General features: G+C 44.8%; 1 protein-coding gene across 3 annotated transcripts in view; it reads left to right on the top strand.

Moving 5' to 3' along the window:
• The window catches only part of NID2 (nidogen 2), a 128,158-nt gene that overhangs the window by 62,284 nt on the left and 48,133 nt on the right, over positions 1–17,741 (top strand). For 2 of the 3 annotated variants that reach the window (XR_010380963.1, XM_010982916.3), the window contains exons 1-4: positions 2,918–3,232; positions 3,900–4,208; positions 12,226–12,458; positions 16,954–17,657. Coding sequence is in view for 2 of the 3 variants with exons in the window: in XM_010982916.3 (XP_010981218.3) it covers positions 2,996–3,232; positions 3,900–4,208; positions 12,226–12,458; positions 16,954–17,657 (1,483 nt within the window). In the remaining variant the exon portion in view is untranslated. Of the gene's footprint in view, positions 1–2,917; positions 3,233–3,899; positions 4,209–12,225; positions 12,459–16,953; positions 17,658–17,741 lie in introns of those variants that run through there. The other variant, XM_064485958.1, reaches the window with a different exon arrangement.

Raw genomic sequence — 17,741 nt, 5'->3', positions numbered from 1 at the left:
TTTCTTGCAGAGTTGTGTTTGTCGTTAAATGGATGGATGAATGAAAGAATGACAAAAGCTGGAGGGCAGCAGTAGGTGAGTCGCTAGGCAGCCTGGTAAAGAGGATTACAAGACTCAGGTCAGATTAGCAGCAAAGGTGGTGTAGGGGCAAGAATGTCTCATTTGAGCTGCAGACATGAATCCTAGCCCCAGGTTGCCTTGCTTGGCTTCACTCATTCAGCAAACATTTCTTTTAGCGTCTTCCAATGAGCTAGGCAGGCATTGCAGCAGGCCCCAAGTAAGACAAAGTCCCAGCCCTACAGAGTGTGGTGGTGGTGAGACAGGGACATGTGGAGACCAGGGGTGATAGGAGATACGATCGTGGCAGGCACTGGGCACGTGGAATAGAGAAGGGGCTTCTGTGTTGGACTGGTTTCTAGGAAAGCTTCTCGAAGAGAAGGGTTTTGATTCAAGTCTTGAAGGGTGGGTAAGTTGGCCAGATGAGATTGATTGGGAAAAGCATTATAGGTAGAGGGACTAACATGTGAGGATGTTCCAAAGCATAAAATAGGGAGTTGCATTTAACTGAAATCTCAGCTGAAAGGGTAGCTGTGGCCACAGCTGAAGTTAAGAGAGGTTGGCTTGAGCTACCTTGCAGAGGGCCCTGTGGCAATGTGATTTAGTACTAGAGAGCAGAGGTTTAGAGGTCAGACAGGACTGAGTTCCAGTCACAGCTCTGGAACCTATAAGCCATGTACCAGTCACTGATTTCTTTTCTTCCCCCCAAGTCTTAATTTCTTTAGCACAGTGTCTAGCTGTATCACTCATCTACTGCTGCGTAACAAACTATCCCAAACCATAACAGCTTAAAACAACATAGCTTTATTAAATTCTTACAGTATCTGTGGGTCTGGAATCTGAGTCCTGCTTCCCAGGGAGTCCTCTGCTTCAGGGTCTCTCACCAGGCTGCAAAGTGTCAGTTAGAGCTAAGGTGCCACCTCAAGACATAACTAGAAGATTCACTTCCAAGCTCACTTACCCAGTTGTTGGCAGAACTCAGTGCCTGGCAGGATGTGGGTCAGAGGCTGCCCTCAGTTCCTTGCATGTGGGCCTTCCCAGCATAATGGCTTGCTTTATCAAAGCCAGGGAGAGGAGTCTGCTAGTGAGACAGATTTAGCCTACTCATTGAGAAGACTTCTCATCACTGTTGCCACATTCTGTGGGTTAGAGGTCACTAGGCCAGCCCACACTGCAGGGGAGGGGATTATACAGGAAATGGGGATCATTGGGGGTCATCTTAGGCTCTGTCTGACCCACTAACCCATGGCTTATTACCACTAGATAAATGTTAGCTATTAGTATTCTCCATTGAGAGATTTGCAAAAGCTATAGCGAGTCAGTGAAGGATTTCACATCAAGGATTAACTCCAGGTGACCTTGGGCAAGCCAAATCACCTGTCTTTGCACCTCTATTTCCTCCTCAGTACAATGAAAACATCTGTGTCCAAAAGAAATGAGAACATATATGCAAACACAAATACATTTTTGTAATACCAAATATACAGATCTCCACAGTCTGAGAAAGTAAACTGCTCTGGGCCAATTTTCCATTTTCTGTTGATTCCCTGTGTCTCACAAGTTTGATATTTTCAAAGTTTTTAGGGCTTGGCCCTGTGGGCCAGTAGGGATTTGTATAACTGGAAAAAACATCCACAAAAAGAAATCTGTCTTTTAAGCTTCCCTTAGGGCATTTCCAAGGGTTTGATTTTTCCTTCTTTTTAAATACCTTTGCTTCCAAAGACCCCATGGAGGGTCCGAGAAAGAAAACAGACTATCTGGGAAATTTCAAGCTGTAGATAATAAAAACGGTAATAAAATTTCGTCCGGCTCCTGGCGCTTCGCACTGGGGGTGTTTATGGTGGATGGGTTTCCCCCGCACCCTCACCGCTGGTTTCGAGTTTGTGGGGTTTCCATTCGGGTGGAGAGCTCGGGTTACCACCTGCATGGCCGCCGTCAAGGGCGGCCCAGATGCCCGCGGGCAGTGGGCGAGAGACCCAGGGTCCCTCCAGCGTGGCGCCTCGCCCATTACTGCTTGGTGTCCAAACCGGATGCCTCATTCCACGTTCCAAACAAATCCAGTCACTCACTGTCGCGTTTCATGGCCTTCCCGGGTGCGGTTTTCCCCGGGGAAGGTAAACAACGCTCATGACCCGGACTGGCAGGCATTTTGGCCCAGTGGCTCAGTCCTCACTGGCGGTCCAGTCCTCCTGGGAGGCGGCCTTCCGGAGGGGGCTGGAATTTAGGAGTCACTCCCCCCCGGCTTCATACAAAGGCGCGCTTCTTCGCAGCGCGTCTCCGAGTGGAGCCAAGCAGCCAAGGAGGCTGCGACTGCAATGCCCTTTGCTTCTCGGCCTAGGGCCTGACCTCGAGGGCGAGGGGCGCTCGGGACCCCAGGGCAGGGCGCAAACCGTGACCCTCACCACCACACCCTCGCCCTGCTAGGCTGGAGGGGCACGTCGGGCCAGCCAGCAAATGCATACGCCGCCGCGAGGTCCCCCTTCCCGCTGAGGTCATCTCCTGGGGCGCCGCTGCCTTCAGAACGCGCGGGCCATTTGGTCCCGGGGGCGGGGCTCGACGGGACCCCAGGGCAGCCGCGACCGGAGGGCGGGATTGACCCCGCGAGCTCTCGGGGAGAGGAGGCGGAGGAGAAGGACTTGTTCCGACCACTCCTGGCCAGGAGCTTTCACCTCACCAACCCCTCCGCTTTGGTGACCGCTGCCTTAGAAAACTTAACGAGAACCAGATGTGGCCGCCGCTGTCGAACTTTCTCAGAGCCGGTGATTGGTCCCGGGCCCCCGACCGCAGCCAATCAGCGCTCTGTGAGGGCCCAGAGTCCCGCCCCTCCCGGGCTCCCGCGGGGATCCAGGTTGGAGACTGGCGCGGCGCGGCTAGTGGGCTGGCTGGCTGGCCAGGCCGGGACGCGCTCTGCCGCGGGGCAGCCCAGGGCGGAACGAGCATGCGGGGGGACTGGGTGGCCGGGCGGCGGGCGCTGCGGCCGTCGCCGCTGCTGTTGCTGCTGTTGCTGCCGTTGCTGCTGCTGTCCCGGGCCGTGGCGCTGCATCCAGGAGAGCTCTTCCCCTACGGGCTGTCGCGGGGAGACCAGCTTCTGCAGGAAGGCGACGACGAAAGCTCAACCGCGGTGAAGCTGGCGCTTCCCCTGCGCTTCTATGATGCCCAATTTAGCGACCTCTATGTAAGTTCAGCTTCTTCCTGGTGCAGGACGAGGCAGATTTCTCGCGCCTTCTGACCAGAAATCAATGTAGTGTGAATCTCAGCGAACCCTTGCCTTCGGAAGGGAGAAAATAGTCCGCACGGTCGGCTGTCTCGCAGCGCCCTAGGGGTGGGACCCAGCCTTGCAGCGATGCTGTTGCCGGACCCGTTGCTTTTCCCTGCTTGGAGGGGAGAGGAAGAATTGTTCGCAGCCACCTAAGTGTCCAGGCAGAAAAGAAGGTGGGGTTGCTAAGGCAGTCAGTGGGGTTTCCAGTTAGGACAGCGAGAAGCCTATGCAGGTCTGCAGAGCTGCGTGTTCTTCAGCTTTCCTCGGATCCGGAGCTTTTTCTCCAGGGTTATGCGGAAAGTGAGAAGCTATGTGAACGAGTTTTAGAGTTCCTGGACCTATTATATCGCGCTTGAGGGGCAGGGGTGGCGGGTGGGACGCCGGCTGAAGTTGCACTGGTCGCCCTGAACCAGGAATCGGGCTTCCAGCCGATGGGAAAGGGGGAGCTTCATGCCCAGGGCGGTTCCCTTCCCTTCCCTCCTGGCGAAGCAGGGTGGGCGCGCGCGTCCGGACCTGTGGTAGCTGCCCTCTGGCTTTCTGCAACATACGCGACCGCCACCTTTTTGTCCCCCTCCTCCCCCAGGTGGGCACCAACGGCATCATCTCCACCCAGGACTTCCCCAGGGAAACCCAGTATGTGGATGATGATTTCCCCACAGACTTTCCAGCCATAGCCCCCTTTCTGGCCGACATCGACACGAGTCACGGCAGGGGCCGGGTCCTGTACCGAGAAGACACCTCCCCGGCGGTGCTGGACCTGGCCGCCCGCTACGTGCGCGCAGGCTTCCCGCGCGCCGCCGCGCACTTCGCCCCCACCCACGCCTTCCTGGCCACCTGGGAGCAGGTGGGCGCCTACGAGGAGGCCACGCGCAGGGCCCCGCCCTCGGGAGAGGTAAGCGCCCAGGGATGCTTAACTCTGAGCCACTTGAGGGATGGGCTTGAATTCTGGGCTGGAACCTAGGGAATTGAAGTTCCTGAGTCTGCTGAACCTAATGTATCGTTTGGTGGCACTAGGATTGAAGTAGCTTGGAAGTGAAGAAGGCTGTTTTCTCCTGGTTTTCTTTGAGGATCTGAGAGGTGATCCCTCTCACGAGGAGAACTGCTTAGGGGATATGAGTGCCTCACTGCAGATGCAGAAAGCCCTCAGAATACAAGGGGGTTTACTGTTTGAACACTTATTTTTAGAATCACCTCAAATATACAAGAATTATTTCTAATTATATGTTCATTGAAGGAAAAACATCAGGAAATACAGGCACTTTAAAAAAGAACAACCACTCATTTTCCTACCACTCAAAGATAATCACTGTTAAACAGTTTCATATGCATCTGCCAGAACTTTTTCCTATCCAGTCTGTATCTATCACTATTAATGATGGGGTCACACAGTGCACATACTGTTTTGTACCTTTTTTTTTCATGAATAGTAAATTGTGATTATTTTCAGTGTCAATAACTATTTCTACATCATGTTAATATTTGCATAATATTTCACCATCCAGTAGATTTCACACTGTGCCCAGTGGTCAGCAAAGTTATTTCCAATTTTTCATCATTATAAATTTTTCTTTTTTAAGCTGAATCTTTGTACTGTGTCACTAGCTGACCTTCCAGGAGGTGGAATTGTTGGGTCAGAGAGATGAACTTTTTATAAGGTTTTTTTATTGCTTTTGCCAAATCGCCCTCCAGGAACCAGTTCACATGCTCCCTACTTTACAGGAGATTGTCCTCAGTTCGTTGTATAGTCTCTACCTAAGAAAGTGGGAAAAAAAACCCCAAAACCAAAAACAAACAAACAAAAAACAAACCTTTAGGCCTGGCAGTAATATTTGAAGTACTCCAAATAGACATCAGGTGTGGCCAGGGTGGCTTGGCAAATGATAAGTGGCCTCATTCCTGGGGTAGATGAGGGCTTCCTCCTATGAAATTAGACATGAATCTTAACTGTCATACCCCAAAGGCTGAAACTCTTTCAGTTTGTCTCTATTTTAATTCATTAAAGTGATTCTCAGCTATAGAAGGATGGCACATACCCTCCCTGAGGCTCAGAGAGGTTAAATAGCTTGCCCACTCTCACTGAGTAATTCAAGATGGTGGCCATTCTTGTTCTGTGAGTATGAGGAATATTTCCTAAAGGCTGTGCTGAGCAAAGAAGATCTAGAAATAAAAATCATTTGAATTGATTTTTGCTATTCTTTTTTGGTTTTTGGTCAGGCAACATCTAGTTTTGTTTGTTGAATAATTTTTTAATGCATAGGTTTGACATTTCAATTATTCAATTCAACAGAATACATTCAGTTCAAAGATATAATTTGCACACCTTCTTTGTTCAGGGCATTGGGCTAGGGGGAGGGTTGGAGAAAGATGAATAAGGTAAGTTTGTTGCATTCACTCATTCATTTTTGTCCATAAGTTTAAAAAACATATTTAAAGTTTAATATACCTATAATACAAAATTTAGGAAATAAACATTGTTTATCATTCCACTAACTGCAGGTCACGACTGCTAATACTTTATTGTGTTTTCTTCCAGTCTTCTTTTCTTCAGTTTTTTTTATGTGTGTATAAGTAATTTATATTTGAACATAGTTGAGATTTAGTCATTCAACAAACCTTTCTTGCATACTTACTGTATGTCAGGGTGTATAGACACCATGAAAGGACGCAATCTTTACTCCCAGGGATTTCATAGTTTAATAGGGACATTGATTATTATTCAATATGATAAGTGAAGTAGCATCTTAACTTAAGGAGACAAATCTACCCCTCCCTGGTTAGGGGACCCAGTGTAAGAAAGTTTCACTGAGGAGCTGCCTTTGAATCTGAGTTGAGCAGAGTAGAACATTCCCAACAGAAGGGCTAGCATATGACATATCACCCATGTATTATAATGTATAATGTGTTTGGGACATTACATGTGGTATATTATTACTGAAAAGGAAGGGTGGTGGGACATGAGGCTGGGAAGGTCATGGGTAGACGCAGATCATGCTCTGCTAGGAGTTTGGGCTTGGTTCTTTGGCACTGGGCAGCTTTTGAAGGATTTTAAACAGAACTTTGTTTCTGTTTTGTTTTTTGAAGAGAAGTCTTTGTATTGAGAAGGTAAGGGTTCAAAACAAAGACTGACAACTTAGACAGTTATTATATATGTTGTTTACTCAGGCTATCTTTTAATTCTTACAGCAACATTTTATCATGCTGTCTTCCCACAACAATGTTACAAGATAAGTACAGGAAGATTTATTGTTTGCAATTACTAGTCAGTGGCAAACTAGCGATTGTCCAGAATTCTGTAGGTAGTGACACAAGGCAGGTTTAGAATACAGATTTCCTAATTCTTAGGGATTTTCTTTGTTGTTGTTGTTGCTTTTACCCAGACTTTTCATGCAAGACCCATTTCCTTGGCACAAGTGATGTAGGTAGACACAACAATAGTTGTGCCTTTTCCAAAGACTTCTAATAAATGAGGCTTGAGTATTATTGTCCTGATGTGATCTTAGTACCAAAAGAGTCCTTGGAACCATATTTCATCCAAAGGAAGAATGGACTTGGAATGAAGTCTACCAAGGACACTATTGGTGCCTTGTTACAACCAAATTAGTGTGCCAATGCTCTGGAGAGAACTCAGCTGCATCTATTTTCTTTTTCAACAGAGAAAAGAGTGTTGACCTGAGTGAGATGAATCAGAGAGATGAGCAGTTGCATGAAGCCCTGGGGTAATGAAGTCATACTAGAGCTTTAAGATTCTGATTTTATCAGGGCTTATTTGAAACCGAAAATTATGATATAGGCAAGGTGACTTTGTTAATTATTTTTCTTAGTTTCATCTGTAGCCTGGCAATAATGCTTCTCTTACCCAACTTTCAGGGTGCATGTGGAGATAATGATGATTAAAAAATTTTTTAAAAGAAGTGGTTAATGAAAGGTTATCCAGTGGCTTGATCCAGCAACAATCCAGTCTCAGTTGTTTCCTAACTTGTAAAATGAAGTAGCAGTGCCTGCCTTACAGGACTGTTGTGAGAATTCACTAAGCTGACATTTTAAAGTAGCCATTGTGGTCCCTTAGACCTAGAGGGTGCAAATGCTCAGCCAGTCTGTGTTCCTCTATGTTGGCTTGATGGGAACAGATTCTGGTTCTTTTATTTCTCTGTCTTGTAAGGATGCTGTAATGTAAGTACTTCACATAAAGACTCTTTAAATACAAGGTTTTCTGAATTGCAACATCTGTCTAGGCTCTTTTTTTTTTTTTTGCGGGGAGTGGTGGGAAGATTTTTAGAATCCATCTCTTTCACTTTTCTAATTAAAATCAATCTTCAGACATTGCCAAATGCTGAGTTGACTTCAGAATTTGTTTCATTTAGAAAGGAGATAAAGATTCTGTTTGGAGACAGGATGTTTTCGTAATTATCCACATGGAAGGTTCTTCTGAATACTTTAAAAGAGTCCTGGGACATGAGTTCTTGTTTTAACAGTTCTGTGGAGATAGCTTTTGGCAAACAGTAATCTGCTTTGCTTGAAGGACTGTGTGAGTTCTACATGGACTTCTTAAACCTTGGCATACTAAACTCAGTTTGCACTTACTGGAAACTTGAAGATATCAGAGGAATGCCATCTTTACCACTTAAAACTATTTCAGTTGTTGCCTTTTCTCACCATGGAATTCGTGGTGGGTGTGACAGGATGTTGTACCTGATATTGCAGGAATGCCTCTAAAAACATATGAACAAATCGCGTTTATCAGTTCATTCAATCTGAGACTCCCTGAACTGTCATAGGTGCTTCGAAGAGCAAAAAAGTCACAGTACTGACCGTCAGAGAACTTATCCACAGGAAACATAAAGAGGACTAGTGTTTACTTTAGCTGTGTTTGTTTGTTTTTGGTGGGGGGAGTGGGAGGGAGGATTGTTTTATTGTCGTTTGAGGGATAAGGGGGATGGAGAACTGGGCTACACAGATCTTTGTATGGGGATGGATGGGGAATTACCTGGATTTAAGTTGGGCTGAAAGAGTGGATATTGAGAATGGGGCCATAGGAGATATTGTTCTGTCCTTGGCTGTGTCCTGGGAGAAGGCTAAGAGAGCTGAGGCTGGAGAAATGAATGAAGGGAGGCGTGGAGCAGTAACGCAAGATGAGCAGAAGGCTTCCCAATGGAGACCCCACCTTGGAGACTGAGGTGTGCTGACTTGTTTCAAAGAACGACAGTCACTGATGGAGGGGTTTAGATCCATGGAAGAGATGAGAGGTAAAAGCAGGACATTGCTGTCGCTTTTTGAGTTCTGATGCTGAGGTCCAGAAGAGGGGAGGGCTACCGTCCATTTCAAAGAGTTTAGCTTGTGTCTGAGGTATAACTATAAAGACGTAAAGAATAGAGCCATCTATGGAAATTGGTTAAAGAAATGCTGAAGTTTTGCTAAAGACTAAATGTCAGGAAGGTTATAATATTAGGGAGGTGATAGCACTGAGCATTTATCTTTGAATTTTTGGCAGGATCTGTAGGATTTAGGGCAGGAAAAATAATGAGGGAAAATGGTGCAAGTGACAGTGACGGACGGATAGGTAATGGGAGATGGAGAAATAGACTAAGGACTGGAGATCACTGTTCACACCGAACACTGGCGGCCAGAAGTCAGCAATGCTGTGACTGTAGAGAACATGTGACCCTAAAGAAGACAGGGTCGAGAACTTTGTCACCCGTGTGGAAGACACCTCACTTCTTAATTTGCATTGTAATTTCTGTAAGCCACTCTAGGCAAACCCCTTTGGGACAGGGATGGCACTGTCCTGACTTTTGGACAGATGGCCGAAATAAATTAATTACAAAAATGAGAAACTCATTGAGGGGCGTGCCTTGTATCTATCAGCCCAGCTCTGCTGGGCATCAAGTCAGCGCTGATTGGGGATATCCTACACCTGGAAGGGAGAGCCAGGCCCTGCTTGGTTTCTGCCGAGGACTCTGGCTTTTCTGTTGCTGACAGCAGGATGGCGGAAGTCTGCAAGCTCTGCAGCACTGGCCCTGCCCCTCTTCCCTCCTCCCTGGGATCCTGAGGGAGTTGGGAACTGGTGACCCTTTTGTGGGGTTTGGCAGCGCATCTGAGGCTTTCCCTGAGGGGACAGTGTGTGGGGTTCTTGTGAAGCCTTTTCTCCAGGAATGTGAAGACCTTTCCGGTCTGGAAGCCAGTCAAGGAGTGCTCTGGGGGTGGAGCCCTGCAGGACGTCATGAAGCGGGATCTTTAGCAATTAGATGTAGAATGTTGTGGACCCAAGAGAGAATGTTAAAAGTGATCATTTGATGTGCTGGTGGTTTTTAAGCAGCCAAACTTTTTTGGCCAGTACTCTGGGATCCTGAATTCTATTTAAAATCCTTCTATTTGCCCTTTTTCAGTGGAGACAAGTAGATTAAATAAATGCTTGCCACCTCTAACCAGTGTCTGTCTCAGGGATGGCATATAAGACATTGAATTGGTTTTCAATGAAGTGAATTTGTTGGCTAACTGGCAGAAAAAATGAAGAAAATAAACTGTTCACAACCCAGACCCCACAGTAAAAAGCCAGACTTTCCCCTTCACAGCTCTGTTTACTTTTTCCCTCCCCTACCCTACCCATCCCCTTCAATTCCTTCACCATCTATGGTACCTCCCTATCTTACAGAATTTCTCTAGACTTAGAACCAGGATTTCTCCTATCTGACGTTTATTGTGGGCAATCAATGCCAGGAGCTTTGAAAGCTTCACTTTTCAAAACAGGGGTCTTTCTCCTTCCCTGAGTGCCTTTCTTTCCCTGGTTGAACTTTATTTATTCTGACTGCAGTAAAACTCTGAAGTTATTGAATCACCATTAGTTCAATAGGTGCTGTAGTATATATTCTGCACTGACATGATACCGAATAGCCTGTGTTTACATCTGGCAGAAGTTATGGCTTCCGAGCTTTGAGAAATTCTAGAAAACATCCCTTGCCTTTTGTTTTTGGGAAAGTAAAGATTTCCGGATGAAACAATTAACCTGTCCCTGTCTTTAAGTTCCTGAACTCAAAGAAAGAAAGAAAAGCAAAAAGCCAAGCAAGGTAACCTTTTCTGTGTTGGAGAATTGAAAAAAAGATTGGATAGTATTTTGTTTTTTCCTCTGGAAAAGCATTTTAACACCTGAATTTCCCTGTCCTATAAGCAGACCCTCAAAACTATACTTTGAAATTAAACAGCTACAGGAAGAATTAACATTAGGAAAGACCATACAGGGAGGGATCCAGGACAGAACAAAATACAGACATGGGCCTCGTCTGCTGTCTTATTTAGTAAAATATCATATTCTTCTCTCTGCCTAAGTTTGTCTGTCTAGCAAAGTGGGGCAACAGTACTACTTACCAGTAAGTAACATTTCAAGGAGTCACATTATTTAGGAAGTAGTGGTATTTATGAATACCTCCTCTGCTCACTACTAAACTGTAAAAGGATTGGGATTTAGTGAGAGAGGTGTTCCCAGAGTCCTTAATATAACATCTTGTTTAAGATAATCAAGCACTATTAACTGATCATTTGGGTAAGGGGAGATTGCTGGATGTCGGTAAAGGCAAAAAAGTGTCCTATTGAGAATACGAGAGTGACTTGAACTTTGAGGAGTGCTTCTGCAGGGACCTGGGTGTTGAGTTTGTGGCTAATTCAGGCTCCTGGATTCTCCTTCTGGTCTGCTTTGGCTACTACAGTGTTTATTAACGTTCACAGGCAGCCTCTGCAGTGCCTCCCTGCTCCAACCCTGAGGTGCTCTCTGGCCTCTACCACCTTCTCCAGTAACTCTCCCAGAATTCCAGCCATGGCTGTTTCCCTCTCCTAAGCACTGCGACTGTCCTGGGCAGAGCCTCCCATCCTTTGCTTGTTTGCACCAAGCATATTTTCCAGTGCTTAGTAGGCACTTGGCTGTTGGGGTTAATGTACAAATGAATGAATGAATGGAGTTTTCAAACACATAAACAGCTAGCCAGGCAAAACGAGATGAAAGCTAACTAGAAACACAAAGGTGTTGTGGAGGCTCAGAAAACAGGAATAAATCCACAGGGAATGGCAAAACCCCTCAGAGGGGCAGCATTAAAAGGTCAGGAGGGTTTCCAGGCAGAGGGAAACAGCAAATATACAGAAGCATCTAAGTACACGAGGCAAATGGGCAATGTTAAACACCCTGGTGAAGATGCAGCGGATCTGAGCTGGGAAGAGTCGGGGGCAGTTTATAAATCACCTGGAACTGCACACCAAGGAGTGGTTAGGACGGTCTGATGGTGTGGGGCAGGGACTCTGGGGCTGGTCAGCCTGCCACTGCGTACTAGCTGCCTGACCTCAGGCAGATCCGTTAGCCCCTACATCTGTTTCCTCATCTGTGGAAAGAGGGTGGGGTAACTCTAGTGCTGGTGTGAAAAGGCAGATGGAAGAGATAGAGAGCGAGGACATGAGAACAGTAAGAAACCTTTTGATCAGCCAGTGCCTAACACCGTCCCTGCCCAAAATGGGCATTCAGTGAATGAATGAATGAATGAATGATTCAGATGAGTGCCCAGGGCAGTAAACTAGGGCAGTGGCTGTGGGAATGTACAAGTTAATTGTGCTACTTGCTCTCAGCTCTGAAAGAAATTTGGATGAAAGAAGTTTGAAATCTTAAAAAATATTTTTATTCTCTTTTAACCTGCATTTTAATCTATGCGTGTATTTCAATTATTAACCTAAATTGATACAAGATGATTATAATAAAAATATAGCTTATAAAATTATACTTATAGAGGAAATTTTAAAAATATTATGTACAAAAACAATTTAAAGAAATCCTGAGAAGGGGAAACAACCCTTTGCATTTTATAATGTTTTACTTGCATTTTGGGTTTTTTTGTGTGTTTGTTTTATTAAGAATATTTCCTATTTTTTTCCTACAGCTGAATACCTTCCAGGCAGTTTTGGCATCTGATGAGTCTGATAGCTATGCCCTCTTCCTTTATCCTGCCAATGGCCTTCAGTTCTTTGGAACCCGCCCCAAAGAATCTTACAATGTCCAGCTCGAGCTTCCAGCCCGCGTGGGCTTCTGCAGAGGGGAGGTCGATGACCTAAAGAGAGAGGGACCATATTTCAGCTTGACTAGCACTGAACAGTCTGTGAAAAATCTCTACCAGTAAGTAACACACGGCTTAAGCCCTTTCCTGCTGGAATGTAAAGACCCGTTGGAACTACCCAAACTTGAGTGGCCATAAGACCATTAAATAATATCTTGGTGGTTTCTAATCAAGGCGTCAGGTCAAAACCAGGAACTAGACTAGACCCTGGAAGGAGTGAGTTGACCAAAATATAAAGGATTCTTTATTTTTCCTGCCCTATTGTCTATAGATACCGGAAACAGAACTCTGTGTGTCTGTGTGTGTGTGTGTGTGTGTGTGCGCGCGCGCGCGCGTGTGCACAGCCACTGAGGCTTGGTATGGAAAACATTGCTCTTGGAACCACATAAAAATATTCAGTAATATAACTGCCCAGGTTGAGGTTTTTCCAGGTGAATCATCTCACAGGAAAAGACATTGTGAGTCAGTCTTCTAGACAGATACATGTTGAAAGTTAAATTAAGGGAGGAGGGTGTAGCTCAGTGGTAGAGCACATGCCTAGCAAGCACAAGGTCCTGGGTTCAATCCCCAGAACCTCCATTAATAAATAAATAAACAAACAAACCTAAATACTCCCCCCACAAAAAAAAATTTTTTTTAAAGAAAGAAAAACCAAACAAACAGATTGGTCGATTTTTAGAAGTCTCAGTCTTTTTCAATCACTTCTTTATCTCAAATCATCCTGGTGGGTATTCCATGAGATGCCTGGAACCGAGCCCATTCCTTAGTCCCACCCTGTGAGTTCACTTTGCTTGTCCACATCATGCCCAGGATCTGGGTTAGCACCAGTTGATATTTATTAATTTCAAGGCTTTAAAAAATATCTCTGCTTTTATCCCTTCCCTGAATACTGGTATAGAAGTCAGACAGAACACACTGGTTACCTGGCCTTCCTTAACGTTCCATTACATTATTCCTGGGGATTGGAACACCTTACACTTCTGCATGCCATCTGCTCTACTCAGAGACCAGAGAGCCGGCCCTCCAACCAAACAGGGTTACTCAGAGCTGACATTTAGTGAAAGTTTACTGTTTGCCAACATTGCGCTAAACACTTTCCAGAAGTTCTCTTAATTAAAACTCAACAAGAATCCCAGGAGGTAAGTTCTGTTCTTCTCTCGATGTGACAAATGAGCTTAGGGAAGTTCATTTGCTTATGATCTCAAAGTTATTAAGTGGCAAAATCAAAACTGAAGCGTGAGTCCAGAGCTCTGAACTATTTATTTGATGCTGAATCCTGGCCTGCTTCCCCGTTCTCACCACCCATGTTGAGGATCTTTAGGCGTCCAAAGAGGCTGCCTGTTAGTCTGGACTCTGGAGGAAACTTAGCTCCTGTTTTCTCTCCCCTTGTTCTGCCCTCCTCTTCTAATCTGGAGCCCACAGATTCTCTGTTTCACAGATATTATCACGGGCTCACCGTGGGCCAAGCACTGGAAAGAAAGATGTCTAAGGCCCAGGCCCTGCACGTGAGCCACCTGCACTCTCATAGGGTAGACAAACAGCTTGACAGTTCCAGGAACATTGGAGTAAATGCTGACACCTCCTCGGTACAGGAGGTGGTGAGGGCCAAAAAGCCTGTAGGAAAAAGCAATTGTGCTCCCCTACCACAGCCACAAAGAACTCACACGCACACGCATGCACGCACGAACAGAGACACACACACACCACTTCCTTTTCCCTCTGTGCCTTCCTCGTCATTACCTTTGATGCCTCCTAGAAACCTCTTGAGTTACTTGATTGAAAGTGGAAGATATGAGGCCAAAAGGACTGGCAGAGGAGTTTTTCTTTAGTATAACCTATGTTTAAAATAAAAACTAAAAGTACAAACAATGCCAAGAAATGTGACATCAAAGTAAAAATGACACATTATCACTACTTCAAGCGATAACCATTATTAAGTCATTAATACACAGAAAAGCAGAGGGAGTCGTGGAGATTTACAAGCTGTTGACATTTTGCCATCTTCTCATTTTTTTTGTTTTTTGTTTAAATATTTTAAAGCCACACACACCATGCCATTCACTCCTCAGTGCTCGGCATCTCTAAAGAATAAAATTATTCTCCTAGTCAATGGAATCATTGCTTTCCTCCAACCTGTGTCATAATTATAAGCTCAGAGGTCATAAATTATATAATTCATAGTGTTTGTCATAACTCTCCTTCTGCACATTCAAATACAAATGCACACATTTGCATTTTTTGAGATGATACTTTCCTGTCTCCTGAAAGACAGTAGTTACTAAGTACTTATTATGTGCAGGGTCCCCCGGCTGAGCATTTCTTGCAATTTTCTAACTTAATTCTCCTAACAACCCAGGGAGGAAGGCACTGTCATCTCATTTCGTACCCTTGTTTTCCTTTCTAGGAAATAAAGTAAGTTCTATTACTAAGCTTTCCAAATGACCTTGGATTTTAGGATAAACTCAAACTGGCTGCTTTCCCATCATACACAATGACCAAAGCCAGGGTAGTGATTTATATTTACTTAGAAGGTTATTTAATTTAGCTCTTATCTGCCATAATTTGTATTTTCCTACTCTTTGAAGCTTTTATAGTTTTCTCTATCTAACTTCAAGAAGAAATGTCACAGCTGCAACACCTCTGATGTGACAATAAACTCAGCATCCTCAGATCTTCAGGATTCTCTCTTATCTTCCTTAACATCCCATTTGCTTGCCAAAAAGCACCAGCATTAATTCTTAGAACTCACCAAGTCTACATAGCATGTTGCACAAAGGATCACAGGTTTGCTTGCTGTTCTCCTGGTTCCCTAAACTAATTATAACAGCTGTGGTGGCAGCAATAGCACACAAGAGGGTGGGGGTTGATTGATTGAGTCTCAAAATTGAATTTAAAAATATGATTGCTGCATAAATCCACATGAATGTGATGAGTATCAACCCAAAAGAGCAAAGGTCTCTTGTCCTTAGATGATTCAGTGCATTTATGATGATCTTATTAGTCATTAACTGATTTCTCGTGGACCGACTGGAGGAAATCCCCACAGCATGAGAGGCTTTGAGCTGGGTCTTTGGTATATATCCAGAGAGGATGGAAACGGGCACATTCAGGCTAGCCAGACCATTTGTTCCTTAGGGCTTTTCCTTATTTTTTTGAACTTGTGTATGGGATTATTCTCTTCAGAATGTATCGTAGTCTAAAGTAGTGGATCGCTGGGATACTTGGAAGACTGACTGGAGCCCATCTTCTTTTCTAGCGGAGAAAACTCGTGAGCTCTCTGGCTCTGATGTTTCTGAACACCTCTTACCTGTGACCCTTAGCAGTTTGATTAAACTGCCCCTTTTTTAATAGATTTTTTTATTTTTATTTTTAAAAAATCTGGGAGGGATAGGTAATTGGGCTTATTTATTTATTTTTAGAGGAGGTACTGGGGGTTGAACCCAGGGCCTTGTGTATGCTAAGCATGTGCTCTATCACTTGAGTTATATCTTCCCCAAACCTGAACTACCATCTTATTTTCCCCTTCACTTTGTTCTGCATTTGCTCAACATTTTTTAGACTTAGGCACTTCTATTTCTTCCAAATTTTTTGAAATTGATTCACCATTCTCTGTGAATTAGTTAATTGATTGATCCATGGGACTAAACAGTGAAATGTCTCTAACAGTCTGTAGAGTAGTGATACTTCAGATGTGGGTTGACTATAGTGTGTTGGTTTTCTGACATAATGTAGATTTTCAGAGTGTGGGCTTTGGTGATAGTCCTGAATTCAGGTCCAAGCTCTGCCAATTATTAGTTGTGCAACCTTAAGAGGATGAATTAATCTCTCTAAACCTGTTTTATCATCTGTAAAATTGGACATGATCACTGCCCCCACCTTGCAAGTTGTATTGAAGAACCTTAAGCCCTTGGCACATAACTAACTCTCAGACAAAAAGTAGTCATTATTGTTTAAATATTGGGCAAAAATCTGTAAGCATATGTTTTCTTGGGTTTTATAAAAGCAGAGGGAGGATAAAATATTCCCACATTCCCTATTTGTGTTCAGATAACCAGATTTTAGATAAAACATGTGGGGTTGAAGAATAGATTTCTGATTTGAGGGTCTGGCATTCGATAGACAAATGGCCTTTGAGACCCATTGTCAGGTAAGAGGCAGTTTACATCAAAATTCCAGTATAATCATTTTAGTTACCATGTAAGTCTGGTTTTATTTGATTTCCTGCCAGTGAACACTTTGAATCTGGTCTTCTTGATCTTTCAGTTTTAAAATAAATTGCTCACCTTTGTAGGAAGGTGGTAAATGAACACTTTTGTTACAATGCACTGTTTTTCTTTAATAGAAGTTTAGTTTATTTACAACATTGTGTAAAGCATGGTGATTCAGTTATATTTTTATATTCAGTATTCAGTTATATATTCACATATATTCTTTTTCACTGTAGGTTGTTACAACATAGTGAGTGTAGTTCCCTGTGCTATACAGTAGGGCCTTGTTGTTTATCGATTTTATATGTAGTAGTGTGTTTCTGATACAAATGATCTTTTTATTTAGACACAGCAACCTGGGGATTCCTGGAGTGTGGGCTTTTCACATTGGCAGTACCTCCGGGTTGGACAATGTCAGGCCAGCGACAGTTGGAGGAGACCTTTCCAAAACCCACCCATCGGCTCCCCTGGGACATTCCTTCAGCCACGCTGCAGCCCTGGAAGGTGACTACACTGAGGACAATTTGGATTATTATGATGAGAATGAAGAGGAAGTCGAATACCCGCCTGGTGAACCAGAGGAGGCATCAAATGGCCACAGCACAATGGATGTGTCCTTCCACTCGAAAGCTGATTCGAGGCAGTTGGGAGGTGGGATCTCTCCTCCAGTTTCCGACCTGGCCTCCTCTTTGCCACATCCAACATCTAGTGATGGGTCTAACACTGAATCTGCCACCTTGGACCCTCAAACCAAAGAGAGGAGACACCATGGGGACATAGATGCCCCAGATTTAAAAGGCCGAGCTGAGTCTTCTGAACAGCCAGTGACCCCTGCTCCACCAGAGACAGGAGATTCACTGGGTCCTTCCCGGGAAGGCTCCCCTCCCTACCCAGCCGGAGGGGCACTGCCCACAGAGAGGCAAGTTCCTCCAGCCCATCCTGGAAGAGAGGCGGTTCTTCCAAATTACCCTGGGCTGGATCACGCTCCGCCACCCGGTCGGGGGAGGCAGGTGGTCGGGGTAGAGGACGACATCAGTTCCAACACTGAGGGTAAGTGGGTTTGAACACAGGGTGCTAAGAATCCATTTAAAAAATGCTGATTTTGCAGAGAGTTGAGACTATTCTCAAGCGAGT

The sequence above is a fragment of the Camelus dromedarius genome, chromosome 5 (assembly GCF_036321535.1).
Source record: "Camelus dromedarius isolate mCamDro1 chromosome 5, mCamDro1.pat, whole genome shotgun sequence".
Lineage (NCBI taxonomy): Eukaryota > Metazoa > Chordata > Mammalia > Artiodactyla > Camelidae > Camelus > Camelus dromedarius.
The sequence above is the reverse complement of the archived record's forward strand: the minus strand, read 5'-3'. Positions and strand labels throughout refer to the sequence as shown.